Source organism: Squalius cephalus (assembly GCF_949319135.1).
Source record: "Squalius cephalus genome assembly, chromosome: 7".
NCBI lineage: Eukaryota > Metazoa > Chordata > Actinopteri > Cypriniformes > Leuciscidae > Squalius > Squalius cephalus.
Genome location: NC_137128.1, coordinates 19526590 through 19543578, shown reverse-complemented (window position 1 = coordinate 19543578; position 16989 = coordinate 19526590). Strand labels below are relative to the sequence as shown.

The following is a 16989-nucleotide window of genomic DNA, read 5'->3' as shown; positions in this document are numbered from 1 at the left end:
CACTGAAAAAATTAACTGTGGTTTATGAGATAATCCAAGTCAAGTGATGCTTATGAGAAAGCATCATTATGTTGATACCTGCTTTCATTTGTAAATCTGTGAAAAAAAACATGAACTGGCTTCACCGTGTTTCTCAGCATTTAGCTGTGAGGCACTTTTTACAAATAATAAATTGATCAAATACTTAAAATGACATTAAATATCTTAAAGCATCTAGATGAGGCAGGGAAAATTCTAGGTGGAAATGGATGGTGTGATGCAGTTGCTAAATTACAAAAACCTTCTTTTACATTACACAGAAGAAAGGAAGTCATACAGGTTTGGAACGACACAAAGATAAATTATGACAGAATTTACAATTTTATGTGAACTATCCCAAGGCGAAGGTAATGGGTCATAAGCCCTCCATATAAAGTAATGTGTAGTTGAAAAAAATTGTTAGTTGATGTTTCAAGCTTCTTTTGTTTTAAATATAATCTAAAATGTTAAATAGTATATTTAAATATGCAAATAATACATATTCAGTATCTGTATCTAAAATTAGTCAGGGGCAATTAATGCATTTTAATACTTCAAGATGTAACATTTCTGATTGATTGATTGATCGTCTTGAAACCTGCCATGCAAAAGTAACAAAGGGTGACACACGTGGGAAAGAGCAGTTTAGATTTGTGCTGAATAGCCGCTAATAATTCATCCACATAATATTCTCTGCAAATTTCAACGTCTGAAGTATTGGTCACAAAGTGCTCATTGATGTAATCCATAACTTTTTATTTGAACATTGGGTAATGTTTCAAATAAGTTTAATTATGCTCAAATACTTAGTAGTGTTACTAGCGCATAAGTTTGAACTTGCCCACCGCTGGATCTGGTTGGTACCACATCAACACCTGCCTGTGTGATGGTCCAGGTGGGTCTCCATTAGGTCATCACCACATATATCCACAATATTGAAATCACAGAATGGAAATCCTGCCATAATCAAATAGCATGTGGTTGAAATAGACCTAAATTGAAGTATTTGCCTGTTTATGATCCAATCCTGTCAATGATACCTGAATACAGGATCTCCTGCTCAATTTTCCATCATTCCCCCACAGTCAAAGCTACAAAACGTAAGACATCTCAAATATCATATCATATATCACACTGTTATGGCAAAAAGTATTTGGACGCTTGAGAAGCACTTCTGAAAGTCATTGCATTAGACACAAAACACCAAACCAAGAGGCATCTGCCAACAAATGATGCTGGAGCTTTTTCTCGTAAATCAAGCCATTTTTGCGATGATTTGAAACCAACTGGATTCAGTGTGATTTTAGTAGATGTAGGAAGTCAGTTCTCCTTAAAGGGATAGTTTTGCGAATGAGTCTCTTCTCAGCCTCAATTCATATGGATTCGTTTTACAATCTCTTTATGGACTTTTTGAAGCGTCAAAGTGGTAGTTGCATAGACTGTCAATGGAGAGACAGAAATCTCTCAGATTTCATCAAAAAGATCTTAATTCGTGTTTTTAAGAAGAACGAAAGTCTTGAGGGTTTGGAACGACATGAGGGTTAGTAAATGATGACAGAATTTGCATTTTTGGGTGAAATATCTCTTTAAGTTCACACCTTCATCACATTAACTGTGAACGTTATCCACCAGTGTTTGACATACAGAAAGTGTCTTCGTCATACTTCATCAATACTTCATCATTTTTAACACTTTTATTGTTTAATCATTTAAAACACCAATCTTATTTTTATATAATGCTTTAGTGCTTAATAATGCAGAAGTGTACTTGTTCTGTTTTTGAAATTTACAAACACATTATTTTTTCACAATTTTTTTTTTGTTTCCAACTTCTTCTTCCACTGTCGTTTTGATCTGAGGGTGCCTGAAATCAGTACAATAATCATTTCTATGTTTGATTTTGCGTGTGTCTATTTGGTTTACTATAACGAGCTGCGATTTTGAATACTGTGGGATCAGGGGTTGCTACACCAAAGTTTTTTTTTTTTTTTTTAATACAGGAAAAGATGAGTGATGGTCATGGGCGGCCAGTGGAAAAGTGGTATTTAAACTTCCTACCACAGGTTATGGTTTTGATTAATGGGTAACACAACATTTGAAGGTTAGGGAACAGACGAATGTCCCTTTTTTGACCACTTTTTTTTTGGACACAACAAAGTGTCTCAACTGTAAACAAATCACCTATCTAACCTTTATCTGAATGTCATCACTTAAAAAAAGAAAAATCTCTAGTTGATCCCCTCTGAGCTCTCCTTTAATATTGTCTCAGTCTGTCAGCGGCCATGTAAATCTCTAGAAGCAATGGAAAATCCTCTGGCAGATTTGCATGCATAATGACTTACACATGGCCATGAGAATTTGGTTTCCAAAAAAGCTGGCAAGAGTGAGGACATGCTCACCTGTGTTGACTGCTGAAATCAAAGATATTCATTCACTCTGACACACAATAACATTCAGCTTTATTTATCCCTTGGCTTTGTATTCAGTCTACTTTGTGCTCATCTCCCTATTGTTCATATTTTTCATACTCTGGTTCATCCACAAAATTGAAAGCGGAGATATGCACAGTTTCAGAAATTGTAACATCATTAATAATTCACATTTTCATATTTCCAGAGTGGGTAGAATTGACTGTAATGCATCATTACATTTACACTGGGCTGTGAAGTGAATGCTGAAAACATTCTTGTTGGAGACTCACTCATTTGTCTAAGTCATTTGTTTGTAGCACCTGTGTAAACCCATGAGTGTGTCTGACGTCTGTGTGTTTTTTGTGTTCGACAGGGTCAGTGAGATCAGGTATTCCCTTTGGCAAGCTTGAAAACAAGAAACTAAATTTTGAATTCTCTTTGTGAGAATCCAGATAAAAATCAAGCTGTGCTTGCCAAATGTTGGGTGGTAATAATAAGTAAAGTTGGGCTGGAATGATCCGGTATCATGAAATGTTCAATATATCTAGTTCAGTCTAGGACCCCAGGGGTAGCCATTTGTAATCCCTGATCAAACAAAATTGCATACAAATGTATAATTGAGAATGTGCGTATTAAAAAGGCTAAGCTAAAAGCCTAATTGGCTATGGTATATGTTGTTAACTTGCAAAACATAAACTAGCTGTGGATGATTGGGACATTTAAATTTAAAATAAACAATCTATAGCTTTTGTCCAATACTATTATTTAACAGTTCAAGTAGTGTACATCATAAAGCAATTTTGAAGGATTTCTAACCAGGTGTTCATTAAATGATCTTTCAGAACAAATGTATCAACCCAAAAATTTTGAATGATAATGCATATACAACCCCATTTCCAAAAAAGTTAGGACATTTTGTAAAATGCAATGAAATCAAAAATCGGTGATTTGATAATTCTCTTGAACCTTTTCACAATATTTAATCTCAGATAGTCTAACCGGTGTTTTGTTTTGCTCTTTCCTCTGCGCTTCCGTGTTCGTCAATATGTCATCCGTCAGGTCAGAGGTCATTCTTCCGCCAAGTCATATACACCTTGGATGGCTTGAGGGTGAGTAAATTATGGGACAATTTTCATTTTTGGGTGAACTATCCCTTTAAAGAGAATTATTAACAAATCACTGATTCTTGATTTTATTGCATTTTACAAAATGTCCCAACTTTACTGGAAATGGGATTGTATAAACCATCACCAGATTAAAGGATTTCCCCAACTTCAAAATCCCATTTAACTCCTGTTTATCACAGTTTACCTAACTTGAACAACCTTCATGTCATGTGTCAGTGTACATACTCTGTCATCCAGCAGGGGGAGCTGTGGTTTCTAAATTAACTTCCTCTCCTCTCTGTTCCTCTTGGCCTGCTGCACAGTAAGCATCCCAGTGCACAACACCCCACCACTCTTACAAGCATCAACAGAGATGAATTTGTGTTATCAGGGCAAAAAAAACAAACAAAAAAATCTTCACACACTGCCATGCCATCTGTCTGGTAATGGTGACACACAAACAAACATAAGGTTCAAGTTCTTGTGTGTTGATTTTCTGTTAGTGTCAGCTAAAAGATATCATTAACTGACTATATTCTGCTGCATGGCTGTATAATGGCGGAATGGAGAGATGAAGTGCTATAAGTGTTTATTAGTCTGCTCTAGGATGACAGCAAAAACACTCATAATCCTTTCCACATTGTCATTTGTGCAGCTTAGCAAGATGATGGTGGTTTAAACATCATATAGAGGAGTAAATACTTCTACTAAAGTCATATTGCTGAAACCCATTCTTCCCAAAAACTATAATTCTATCATAATTTACTCACCCTCATGCCGTTTTCAACACAAAAGAAGATATTTAGAAAAAATGTTATATCGTTTTTTCATACAATGAAAGTCAGTGGTGTCCAAGCAATATTCAACACCACTGACTTTCATTTTATGGAAAAACAAAAACAAAACAAAAAAAACACTAAGATATTTTTCATGTTCCAAGGAAGAAATAAAGTCAAACAAGTTTGGAATGACATGAGAGTGAGTAAATGACAGAATTTGTATTTTTGGGTGAACTATCACTTTAAGTGTATAGCTTCTCTTTCCCGTCAGGGTCAAATGCTTTGTAGAAACATCTGGTGTATCTAAAAGTAGCACTGTGGGGTGTTAAACACAACAACACATTTGATCATGGCACTGTAACACTCTTCTCTATTACACTTCCCACAACAAGAGTTTTGCCACTCTCGAACGCAACAAAAAAAAGCTTTAGTTTTAATATGGCCACTTAGAGCAAACATCGATTTAGGTTACCTTATGGTAAGTCTGAGCTATAATCAGTCTTCTGTTTATGTACTGACGACACATTTCTGCCCGATCTCACACAGCTCATGAAACAGTTCATTAGTCAACATCCATTTATGATTCATGAAACCTCAGTTCTTACACTTTAATAGCTATTAAAATAATCGTTCTACCAAAATGCTTGATTTTAGGGCTAATTATTATCATTACGGTTTTATGGTGTTAGTCTGATTAACTTTAAGATTGATAATGCTTAAGGATTTTTAAAGATTTATAGACTGCATCCTTAAAGGGATAGTTCACCCCAAAATGAAAATTTTGTCATCATTTACTCACCCTCAAGTTGTTCCAAACATGTATGAGTTTCTTTCTTCTGTTGAACAAAAAAGAAGATATTTTGAAGAATGTTGGTAATCAGACAGTTGACGCCATTGACTTCCCCCTACAATGGAAGTCAATGGGTGCCGTCAACTGTCTGGTTCCCAACATTCTTTAAAATATCTTCTTTTTTGTTCAAAAGAAGAAAGAAACTCATACAGGTTTGGAATTTTTTAAGCTTTAAGCTTCTAATAGGGGACAAGTAGAAATTGTAAATGCACTGTTCAACAATAACACCGAAAATGTTAGTTAATGTTATCGCATTGGACTAAAACTTTTGGGATAAGTTTTGTTATTTTGTGGGATTTTTTTTCCACCTTGTTACACTTGTGGTGTTCCCCGGCAAAAATGACAGGCCTACGAAAAATTGCTTGTAAATCGCTCGCTATGCTATATTATCACCAAATATTGGATTCAATCTTTTTGTCAACTTGTTTTCTTTCAATTAGCACAGGTTTTGTATTTCTTTTTGAAACTGACTGATTGTAGGTGTCATTGATCTGAGCTTATATTAGTCAAAAATGACCATCCATTAAAAAAATGAGAGAAACATTTAGTGTTCAGGAGCATGTTCATGTTCACATATGATCATGTGTGCTTGCAAAAGATAAAGGCCTCAGACCTGTGTGGATACATGCACATTCTTTTTCACAGAGATGAACTTTATCCTCAGATCAATGAGGCCTATGATCAATCAGTTCCAAAAAGAAATACAAAACCTGTCCTAATTGAAAGAAAACAAGTTGAAAAAAAGATTTAATCCAATATTTGCTGATAATATAGCATAGCGAGCGATTTACAAGCAATTTTTAAAAGGCCAGTCATTTTTGACCGGGAACATCAAAGGTGTTACAGGGCTTTCAACACGGCGCAAGGGTAAATTGTATGAATTTGAATTATTTAATTCATGTTTGTACGATCTGCTTATGCCCCCATGACAGTTATGTTTAGTGATGGGGTTAGGGGCGGGTCTTCATGCTTATTTATTTTTCCCATGAGATCGGGTTGGTACTATTTGGCATTCACCTTTTACTTGAGGCCATGATGCACTTTTTCCAAAATAAATGGTTTGCAAAATTATTCTGCAGATTCATGCTGCAAATAGAAATGTATAGTAAAATGGTGAATATAAATATTTTTAATTCCATTCTGCTTGGTGGAACCCAAAGTTAGACATTATGCATTCCAGTAGTCTGTCTGCGCATGCATAATTGATATCTGCTATGAGACACTAGCAGTCTGATTTGATAGGATGACAGTGGAGCAGACGTGGGTCTCGCTGAAGACAGCTGGAAGCCTGACATGAGCTCTAATGATTCACATCAGGAGGTAGATGTGGCCATCTCCAAGAAAATGATTTGTAGGAAAGAAAGAATAAATCACTGGACAAATTGCAAACATTGAGTACCTGTTAGCCGTGTTTGCACAGCACAACTAGTCGCAGCCTCAGGCGGCACACTTGCACACCGCCCCAAAACAGACTAGACACAAAACCACTGCGAGCTCCAGTCAGATTTCGTTCATTGGTAAAAGTGGCCAGTTCTTGGCTAAAATGAGTTGCAATAGAGTACTGCAGGGATGACACATTTCTGTAGGCCAAAACCTGGAAATGAGCATTTTAGCATCGTTCCAAAGTCAGTGTTTTTTTGTTGTTGTTGTTTAAATGCCTGAAATAAGGTCTGTGGTCAAGATATTTTACATTTTTTACGTAAAATACATCAATAAACCCCCTTGTGTGTGTGTGTGTGTGTGTGTGTGTGTGTGTGTGTGTGTGTGTGTGTGTGTGTCTGTGAGAGTGTTTAAAGCTTTTACTTGTCTTGGTTGCTAACAAGTGTTTAAATGGGACAACAGAGGTTGTTGGACATTAAACACCATCACACTGACTCACTAGTCCGCATTGTGTTCATAATTGTGATCTTGCAAACTATTCTAACTCAAACTATTAAGGAAAATGTTTTTATATAAAGCTGTCAGAAGATTAATGGTGGTGTTCCTTTTACATTTAGCTTTTCACTTCTGGTTATTGTATTTAGCCTTCAAAATTCACAAAAGTACATTTATGAAGATAAAAGCTGCAAGCAGTGATGATAGGGCCCTCACACCCGTGCCACCACCACCCAGTGGATTTAGGAAAACAGACCATGGGTGGGCAATATGCATTTGAGTAGGTAAATATAGGAGGACTGCGTCAAAGTCATTTGTATTTGCCACACTTCTTCCTGCCAGCTGGTGGCGCTATGACTGTAACTACATTTTGGTGTGTAGATGTCTTCAGGCCAGGACTCATCCAACATGAGAAGTTTGGGGCAGATTGGACATTGTATGCTTGAGTTACAACAACTTCCTGTTTCATGGCGATAATAGCATGCTTTAGCACTCAGCTAAGTGTTGCTATCATGTTTTATTTATTTCTAGCATGTTGCATGCTAAGTTTGGGGCAGATTGGACATTGCATGCTTGAGTTACAGTAACATCCTATTTCATTGCATTAATAGCATGCTTTAGCGCTTAGCTAAGTGTCGCTAAAATGTTTAAGCATGTTTTTAGCATGTTGCTAGCCTATTTAACACTTGCTGACACTTTTTAATGTTGTTAGGAGTCCATAGCAGTGTTAAACATGTCACTTCCTGTTGCCAGCAGGTGGCGCTATGACTATAACTGAATATGGGCAAGGGCATGTGTTCGGGACAGGACTCTTATCAAACGTGTGAAATTTGGGGCAGATTGGACATTGTTTTCCTGAGTTACAGCAACTTCATGGCAAAACATCGAAATTTGCAGGCCACCAGGGACACGACCTTTGACAAAACTCAAGATCTTCGCAATTTAGCATCGCAAAGGCCTTATGAGTATACTCACCAAATTTAAAAATGATCTGATTAAAATTCTAGGAGGAGATTGTTAATCTATACTAATCTATACTTTCATCTACTAATCTATATTAATCATACTTTTATCTATAATAATTCTGCTTGATATAAGTGCAGCATTTGATATTATATCGCACAGCATTATGTTGCACACATTGGAGTCTATTGGAATTATTGGTACCCCTTTGACTTGGTTTCAATCATACTTTACGGGTCGTACTCAATTTGTACAGTTGAAGCAGTTCTGCTCAAAGCCTTCATATGTCAATACAGGTGTCCCGCAGGGCTCAGTATTGGGTCCTCTTTTATTTATCATTTATCTTTTACCCCTTGGTAATATTTTTAGGAAATTTGGCATTCAATTCCACCTATATGCTGACGACACACCCAACTTTATCTGTCCTCTAAACCTTCCGCTAATTTTCCTCCATCTGTCCTCTCAGATTGTTTGGCAGAGATTAAAGAATGGTTTACTTCAAAACAGTAAAACATAAATTCTTCTAGTTGGCTTAAAAAAAAACAATCTTTCGAAATCTACATGTTCATCTGTGAAAATTGACAATTTACCAGTCTCTGTATCTAAACAAGTTAAAAGTCTGGGGGTCATTTTGGACAGTACTCTCTCATTTGAAGCACACATAAACAGTGTCATTCGCTCTGCTTATTTCCATATACGTAATATCAATCGACTTCGTCCGGCTCTCTCAGTAAAGAGCACGGCAATTCTAGTCCATGCTCTAGTTACGTCCCGTATTGATTTTTGCAACAGTCTTTTTTATGGATTGCCTTCAAAGGTACTCAACAAACTCCAACTAGTACAGAACTCGGCTGGCCGAATCATCAGCAGAACTCCCCTAGCTGAACACATTACTCCCATATTACAACACTTGCACTGGCTCCCTCTCGGACTTTAAGATCATCTTCTTCACTCACACTTGTTCTCCCTAGAACTCGCACTACTTCTATGGGGTCCTGAGCTTTTAGTCATGCAGCTCCTTATTTATGGATCCTGCTGCCACAGGATGTGCGAAACAGTGGAAGTCTTCAGTTTTTAAATCTCGCCTTAAGACCCATCTTTTTTTTCGGCAGGTTTTATGTGATTATTTTTATATTTTAATTCTGGTATCCAAGGTTTTAATAATGAGTATTTGATTATTGTTGTATAATAATTATTGTTGTAAAATAATTATTATTATTTTACAACAATAATTGTAAAATAATGTTTCACATACATGTATAAAATTCTGAATACCTATAAAAATGTATCTTGGAGCGAAGCCCTAAATGCAACAGGAAGTCAGACGTTTTTGATTTCCTCTGCGATTTTTGTGCCTTTTTTGCCATTTTCAGGCGTTGTACTTTAATAATAATAATAATAATAATACATTTTATTTATAGGCGCCTTACATGACACTCAAGGACACCTTACAAACATTCGGAATTTTATACATGTACGTGAAACATAGCGGGAGGGGCGCTTTGTTGAAATTTTATAGGTGGCGCTATCAAGCCATTTTGCCACACCTAATTCTGAAACCCATTTCAGATGTAAATTTTCGCCAGTTCTGACGCGTGTTTTCGAGCATGTTTCGGCCCTCACAAATGCGATTCATTTCGGAGAAGAAGAAGTGGAATAATAATAAACGGAACAATTCCAAGAGGGTCATGATCACGATGAACAAAACCAAGAATCATAAACTTTTGTTAGTTACAGAGCTTATTTTCTCCAATAATCCAAAAGCCAATTGAAAATCCTATTGGGTTTTTGTTGATGCTAACTTCCGGGTTGGCCTACAAAAACACATCATCACTGCAGTTCTCTATAAGGCGCATTAGCACCCACCCCCTTTTCAGCAAGTATTTTTTTCCATTAATTTTTTCCATAGGGATTTAGAAAAAGTCTTTGATAAAGAGTTATAAGCCATGAAGAAAGCCAGCCAGATACGAGGTGAATCATAACACTAAAAACTTATCAAACAACAAAAAGACAGAAGTACAAGATTTTGTATTTAACGACTTTAGTGAGAGAAAGAACTTCAATCCCATGAAAAGCATTGCGAACAGCATAATTGAATTAATAAAGATGGAGAAATCTAAAACTACTCATTTACAAATGTTGATTCTAAATACATATATAAACTTAAATATATTTTAAATTTATTGTAAAATATGCATATATATCTACACAAATTTAATTATTTTGAGAGTTTAGGAAGATTGACTAGATCATGTCATTCGACTCTCTGATTGGTGTAATTTTCTGTACAGCATCATGGGTAATGTAGTTTTTCACCAGGAATTTTAAAAATATGCTGAAATAATGTGGGCTGATGTCTTCAGCAGATGCAAATACAATAGATTAACAACCTCGTAGCTCACAGTATGTCTTGTCTTTATAAACTAAAATCAATTTGAACAAGAGTTTTTACTTCCGGAACCCGACTGTTGCACTCTATTGGACCAGATTCAAAGTTGATAATCAAAAGTCTGGCAACATGAATCAAACTTCATTGAGTTACACCTCATATTTTCCTCTAAAATGTGGTTTTATTTTTCAATTCTTCCAAGTTATTGCTCTTTACTGTCATTGAGTCTGACACAATTGGCTGTAGGCCTATAATTAGATGACATTTATTTACAGTTTATTATACAGACCGTTATCATTAACCATTAAACAGATATTTACAATATTAGGCATTTTAAACATGTAGATTAAATTAAGCTTGGCATGACATCTTTTAAGCAGAACCAAAAGTTTGACAATCTTAACAGAATGATTAGTATTTAAATACCAGCCCATAGGAACTAATGTTAATAAATAGCTATAAGGTGTCACTTGATCAAGTGCTATTGACAGTATACAACAAAAAAACTAGCATTACAGTACAAATCTACCAGGCCGCTGTGCCGTCAGGGCGCTCATTGAAAACGAAGGAGCGGGACCTTCTCCTGGTCATAGCTGGTGGGCCTGTCCTCTTGGTCAGGGTCAAGTAGATGTTGGAGGTGAGGAATCGTGGGTAGCAGTCTCTTTTCATCAAGCTGTAGATTTTATCTTGTGCTACATTAAAGCAGGACCTAGTCGGCTTGAGGATGTTCTTCTCAATGGCGGCCTTGGTTGAGTGGTCGATGTTGATCTAAGGGGTAAAGTGCAAAACGTAAAACAAGAGGCCATCTAAAATTCAATTTTTAGGTATTGCACACTGTAATGAAAGACAACATATTTGGAGTGATGCAAGAATTTTTGTGGGGCAACTAGGATTTCGCCATATGGCTGATCTGTGTTTTCTTCTGCTTTATGAAAATGCTATGAGAAGGAGATTCTCAGTGTTTTGCCTTTCAGTCCTTTAAGTCTATTTTGCAAAAGACAAAAAAAGTCTACTGTAACACTGACAATCTGGATTACAAAAAAAAACTAAACCTGGAAATAGACAAAGTTTTAGTATTTTAAAAACAAAACAAAGAAAAGTTTTTATTGTAAAAAAAAAAAAAAAAAAAAAAAAAATAAAAGATATTGACAAATATGCATTTTTTTTCTAAGTAACTAATTTGTGATTTTTTTGAAGGCACATGATGCTCTGAATCTTTAAAAAATATATTTTCAATTTAATAATTGTCAATTTAAAAATAAAAAACAGTGACATCTTAGTCATAAGATATCATTAGTAATAATAATAATAATAGCAATATATATATATATATATATATAAGGATTTTAATATAAAAAATGACATACAATTCACAAATAATATCACAAGTTATTCAAATTATTAATTCATAATATGATTAGTAGTAGTAGTAGTAGTACAACCTGAACTAGATTTGCCTAAAAATGTCAAATTATTATATGCATTGTTAGTGTTTTTATTTTATTTTGATAAATTAACAGATCAGCCCAAAATAAGAGCGTCATGTCATTGATCCACTGGCAAAACCAAATACTAAGACACTCTTAAGTACATGCACATTTTTAATCAACACCTAAATACTGTTGTGATGATGATATAATTTATGCCAAATGTAAAAAAAGAAAAAAAAGGTGCATTTTAATTAGTAGTCTCAGGCTTTTGCACTTCATTGTACAGTCTGTCGGTTTCATTTGTTATTCTTTTCTGACCACAGCAATTCCACTGACTCATTCTCCCTCTCTTTGTCCAGGCCACAGTTACTTCTTAAAAGCATTTCTCCAAAAGTACTACATCAGGCTAACACACGTGTCTGTTGAACAGCACTTCTGCAGTGGTGAATTCTTTCAGATCTTAATATAGGGCGTTAGAAGCTAATTTTATGCAGGCACTGCTCCTCATTTATGATACAATATTAAGGTTTTCATTTCCCAGCACTGATAAGAAAAAGCTGGCTTTCAGCAGTGCTACATTTCAGTCTTTCAGTTGTTTATTCGCTGTCACTTTGGTCAGACAAGAGCGAGTGGTCCCACTGCCTCATTTTCACTTCTCAGTTTTTCAGAGTCTATTTTCTCAGCTGTGTGGGCGTCTGAGGGGGAGTTTGCAGCCAAAAGCAGGAAAACCACACGTTCACATATCTGCCCCCAGTCATGACAATGGGGGCTGACAATGGCCTCTGCACAAACACAATGGTAGGTCTCTGATGCAGCGATGCACTACACCGCAAATATCATTTAACAGAGCCTTGTTTGTTTTTATTATGACCACCCCATTGAGGTTACTCAAAGCGCTGCTAACAGCAACGTACTGTCGTTCGTCGCTAGCAAGAAGGTGTTTTCCACAATGGTATTGGTTTAATTTTTGTGGGGTCTGATAAATGTGTTGTAGTGTCTTAAATAAGTTGACTCAAAAAGGACATTTCTTAAGTCATTGTGCACAAGTTGCACTACATTCTCCATTTATTTTAATTGTACACACTTCTATAAAGTTTCCAAAAGGGAGTTTTCACAGTGATGCCATGGAAGAACCATTTTTGGTTCCCCAAAGAACATTGGTTCTAAAAAGAACGAAGTGTTCTCAGTGTGAAGAACATTTTAATAATCTAAGGAACATTTTGTGGAATGGAAAGGTTCCATGGATGTTAAAGGTTCTTCATGGAACCATCGATTCCAGTAAAGACCCTTTATTTATAAGAGTGTATGAAAAAGAGAAACCAGGACGTTATTCAAAAAAAAATCTCCTTTTGTGTTCCACAGAAGCACGAAAGTTTGGAATGACATGGTTTTCTAAAGTTTTTTTCATTTGTGCAAAATTAAATATGGTATCCACTCCGATTAAAGTCCGTACTGTTCATGATGCAAATGTGTGCATACCTCTTTGGGGGCTTCTTTATCGATGAAAATGGCGTGTATCTGTTTGGCTTTAGTCTGCAGTTTGGTTGCAGACTCAGTGGTTTTGAAGTCTTCACAGGCTAACCAAAACTCAATGTTCTCCTCGCTGAACTCAGAACGCAGGAATCGCGTGAAGACTTCAACCCCATCTGAAACAAGATGCCAAAAAAATATTCATTGCTAAATGCATGATTACACCACACACACACGCACACAAGCAAATGGTCTACTGAAATAAAGTGTTACCAACCAAAGTGTTAAGTTGCTGTTTCTCCTTATAACTCAGGGGTGACCAAGGTCAGTCCTGGAGAGCCACAGCAAGCAAAAGGGTTGGAGCGAAACTCTACAGGACCGACGTTGGCCACCCCTGTTATAACTATCGAACTGAATAGCCTAAATAGTTTAATTCCTTGAATTATGCAGATTTCAATGATCAAATGTCTGCCTTTTCAAGTTCATCCTACAGTTGTTACATTTGCAACCTACAGTACAAGCCAAAGAGCACAAACCACAAGAAAAAAACTATTTCACTGTAATTCTGGAGGCCTGCAAATACTACAAAATTACATAATTTACATCGCATAATCTAAAATTAGCACAGAATTCGCACCAAATCTCAAATGTCACATATTAAATTTTTTGGTATTCGACATGATTTTCCAGAAAAACGTTAATGGATTTTCAGAGTCTAGACATCAAACAGGAAGTGAGGCATTATATCTACATCACTTTTGTAAGGTGAAACAAAGCATTCTAAAAATCGTTCTCACATTACCATGATAATACAACAAAATTGTGGTTGCAGTGATTGCAAAACTTTGAATAATGGTATATTTCCTGACAGCCTTTGAAGTTCTTCTCATAAATTCACCACCTGACCAGTTCTGTCATGAGAGACTGGCATGTTAACTGTAATGGATATGGCAATGTTAATGTATTTGGTCTTAGTGGAATAGATCTGCTAAGTTGCTGCTGCTGCAGAGCAAGTACTTAGACTTGCTACTACCAATACATTCACAGACATTGCTGTAAGCAAGTAAGACATGCTGCTGCACATATAACATATATGAAATAACCCCCAATATCCTAGTAATATGCATGCTAGTATAAGTAAGAAACTAGTTAATAGTGAGAATTGGACCCTAAACTAAAGTGTTACCCTGCAGACTGCTAACAGAAACACTACCAGTATTTGAATGTTGAGCCGCAGCTCATTGGCCACTGATGCAACAGCAACCAATCATCTACGCTGTGTACATGCCGATGCGATCGCTACCAAATTGAGGACCTATCAGTCTGCACCATCTAGAGTTTCATGACAGAACTTGGTATTAATATGATTAAATCTGCACATCTTGTCCAACTGGATTACTATTATCATCTATACTACAATGGTCGTAGACATAGACATGCACCCACACAGACAAAACACATTCTAGGTGGCACGAATAAAACATTGCGTGTGTGTTGAACTATTCATTGGTTAGAATCACATGGAAACTAGAAAGAACACTATGTTGCCACAAGCAGGTTTTCGCATAATGTGGTTACAATGGGATGCACACCACTTTACTTTACTTCTTCTTTAACACAGTATGACACTGAGAAGCATTTCATATGCTAACTACAGTATAATGCTAAGATGAGGTGATCATACCTGAGTGACTCAGCAACTCCTCAAATGAATCACTCCATCTCATAGCCATGTCCGGTGCAATGCTGTTAAAATCACAAATTAGTGAAGTGTTTTAGTGAAAGAAAAGTGCTTCATCATGAGTAGTGTCACATTGATACATCTGAATCATCCTATCTGAGTGACACTTCCATACTGAAGTTCAGTGACGACTCCACAATTCCTTGATTAATGAAAATACTGAATCAATGTAAACATCATAGAGGCTTACTGGTTAGGTTTAGCTGGTGGCTTCTTCTCAGGACTGACATTTTCATGTGACCCAGACTTTGTCAGAAGAAGACTGAGTCGACTTTTTTTATTCCTGCAAAGAGAATTAGTCAAATATATCATTATCTATCTGTGTGTCATCTCTATCTACAACAAACCCAAACTCATGATATTAGGAAGTATTAGTAAATTAGGTCAAGGCATCATATTGCATTGTACATAGATGTATACATATGCAATTAGACACCGCATGTGTTACTTCCACCAGGAACATGCTAAACGAAGATTCGTGCCAACACATGACAGCTATAAGGGGAAGTGTTACCACAGTGCTAGCTATAGCACAAAAGTCAGTCTGATCAACAGCTATGAAGAAAAACCGTAAAATAAAAGAGTAAATAAGAGTTCTGGCAAAACATACAACAGACAAACAAAATGTCTATTGCTTTTATACATGACTCTCATGGCTTTACATGCATTTCTAGTTATAGCAATAGTTTTACTGTTGGTTCTTTAACATGTTAACATGTTTTCATCTCAGCAAAAAAACAAAAAAAAAAGGTTTTAGACAGAGCTGTGGTTTAGATATTACCACAAGTATTCTTAATATAATATATAATTATAAAACGAGGTACATACCGGTAAGTCTAACATGGGAAGTAGACACAACAACAGGTGCATTTTGCACTGATCTGCAATCTTTAGTTTAGGACGATATTCTCTCGCCTTTTTTACACTGAGGTGAATAAAATGTTGCTTTACTATATCCCAAAAGAGCGAAATTACAATAATAAAAGACAAATAGAGTTGTGTTTGCTCACAACGATGAGCTCTATAAATAAAGGAAGTCACACACAACGAAGAGAAAACCTACCCAAACTTAATTTCAATGTACTTGTTAAAAAAATGTAAAAAAAAACCCAGAGGGTGAATGTGCAAGATAACATCTCTCCCTTCTAATGCTTTCGGTGTTAATTTGAGAAAAGTGTAGGGGGTAAAAAACTGTACCTCAATTGGGTCTCTTTCATTCCGCAGGCAAGCAGCTCGTCCTCACTGAGCATTTTGAAATATGCTTCCTCCTTGGGGGCCGAGAAGTTGAACTGAGGAAACAGAAACACAAAAATCTTCATGCTCTTCCCTCTAGTTGACACTCATAGATCAACACAGCAGGTCCTCAGTTTAGTGTAAACTACCAAAAACTGAAGCTCATATTTGTGTGTTAAGTGTGTTAAGAGGTCATTTCCCATACCTGTCAAGATGACTTCCTGTCAGGGAAACTACCCGCAGTTTACTGTAATATCTCTCGAGTTTCCTTGCTGTAGTATATCCATCTGCTGGTAAAGTTTACGTATTGTTTTTGTTTATTTTCAGGCACATGCTTCGGTAAAGTTACTTAAATATGTTCTAAGCAACAGCAGGATGGTGGGCTGTGTCACCATGTGGTCAGTGTGACGTTTCTGATGTATAGGGGGAGGACTGAAGACACTGAGGGCTGTTTTAGGATTTATAATAAATCAGCATACTTCATCACAACCGTTATTATTCACGGCTTATATACTGCCTATCTATTGCAGACACAAGAATTGGTATTTTTTTAATAATATGTCTGAAAACAATCTAAGTTAAAGTCATTTTTCCTGTTCTTAGAAAAGCATTATATTCATGTTAGTTGCAAAAGTAGTCAAATGTAACTCATTTTTAGTGTGACTCATAGCTTATCAGTCTTAATTATAACAAATATATTACTTTCAAATGGTAAAATCCCAGG

General features: G+C 36.2%; 1 protein-coding gene across 2 annotated transcripts; it reads right to left on the bottom strand.

Annotated features, from left to right (window-relative positions):
* Positions 1-10036: 10036 nt before the first annotated feature.
* rgs18 (regulator of G protein signaling 18) lies at positions 10037-16684 on the bottom strand. 2 transcript variants are annotated; one of them, XM_079877218.1, is made up of 6 exons: positions 16471-16684; positions 16230-16321; positions 15223-15315; positions 14976-15037; positions 13301-13467; positions 10037-11159 (listed from the first exon to the last, which is right to left on the bottom strand). In XM_079877218.1, the coding sequence occupies exons 2-6, from the start codon at positions 16280-16282 to the stop codon at positions 10917-10919; spliced, it is 618 nt and encodes a 205-aa protein (XP_079733344.1). In that variant the 5' UTR covers positions 16283-16321; positions 16471-16684; the 3' UTR covers positions 10037-10916. The 2 variants fall into 2 exon arrangements, with proteins under 2 accessions (XP_079733344.1, XP_079733343.1); XM_079877217.1 differs by lacking the exon at positions 16471-16684 and having other exon boundaries at positions 16230-16468.
* Positions 16685-16989: the final 305 nt, after the last annotated feature.

Coding starts and splice junctions, on each gene's coding strand:
- rgs18 (XM_079877217.1), bottom strand. CDS start 16,351: ATGAAGATTTTTGTGTTTCTGTTTCCTCAGTTCAACTTCTCGGCCCCC. Junction 15,316..16,229: donor ATGAAAGAGACCCAATTGAG/GTACAGTTTTTT, acceptor TTCTCTTTGCAG/GAATAAAAAAAGTCGACTCA. Junction 15,038..15,222: donor CCACCAGCTAAACCTAACCA/GTAAGCCTCTAT, acceptor TGATTTTAACAG/CATTGCACCGGACATGGCTA.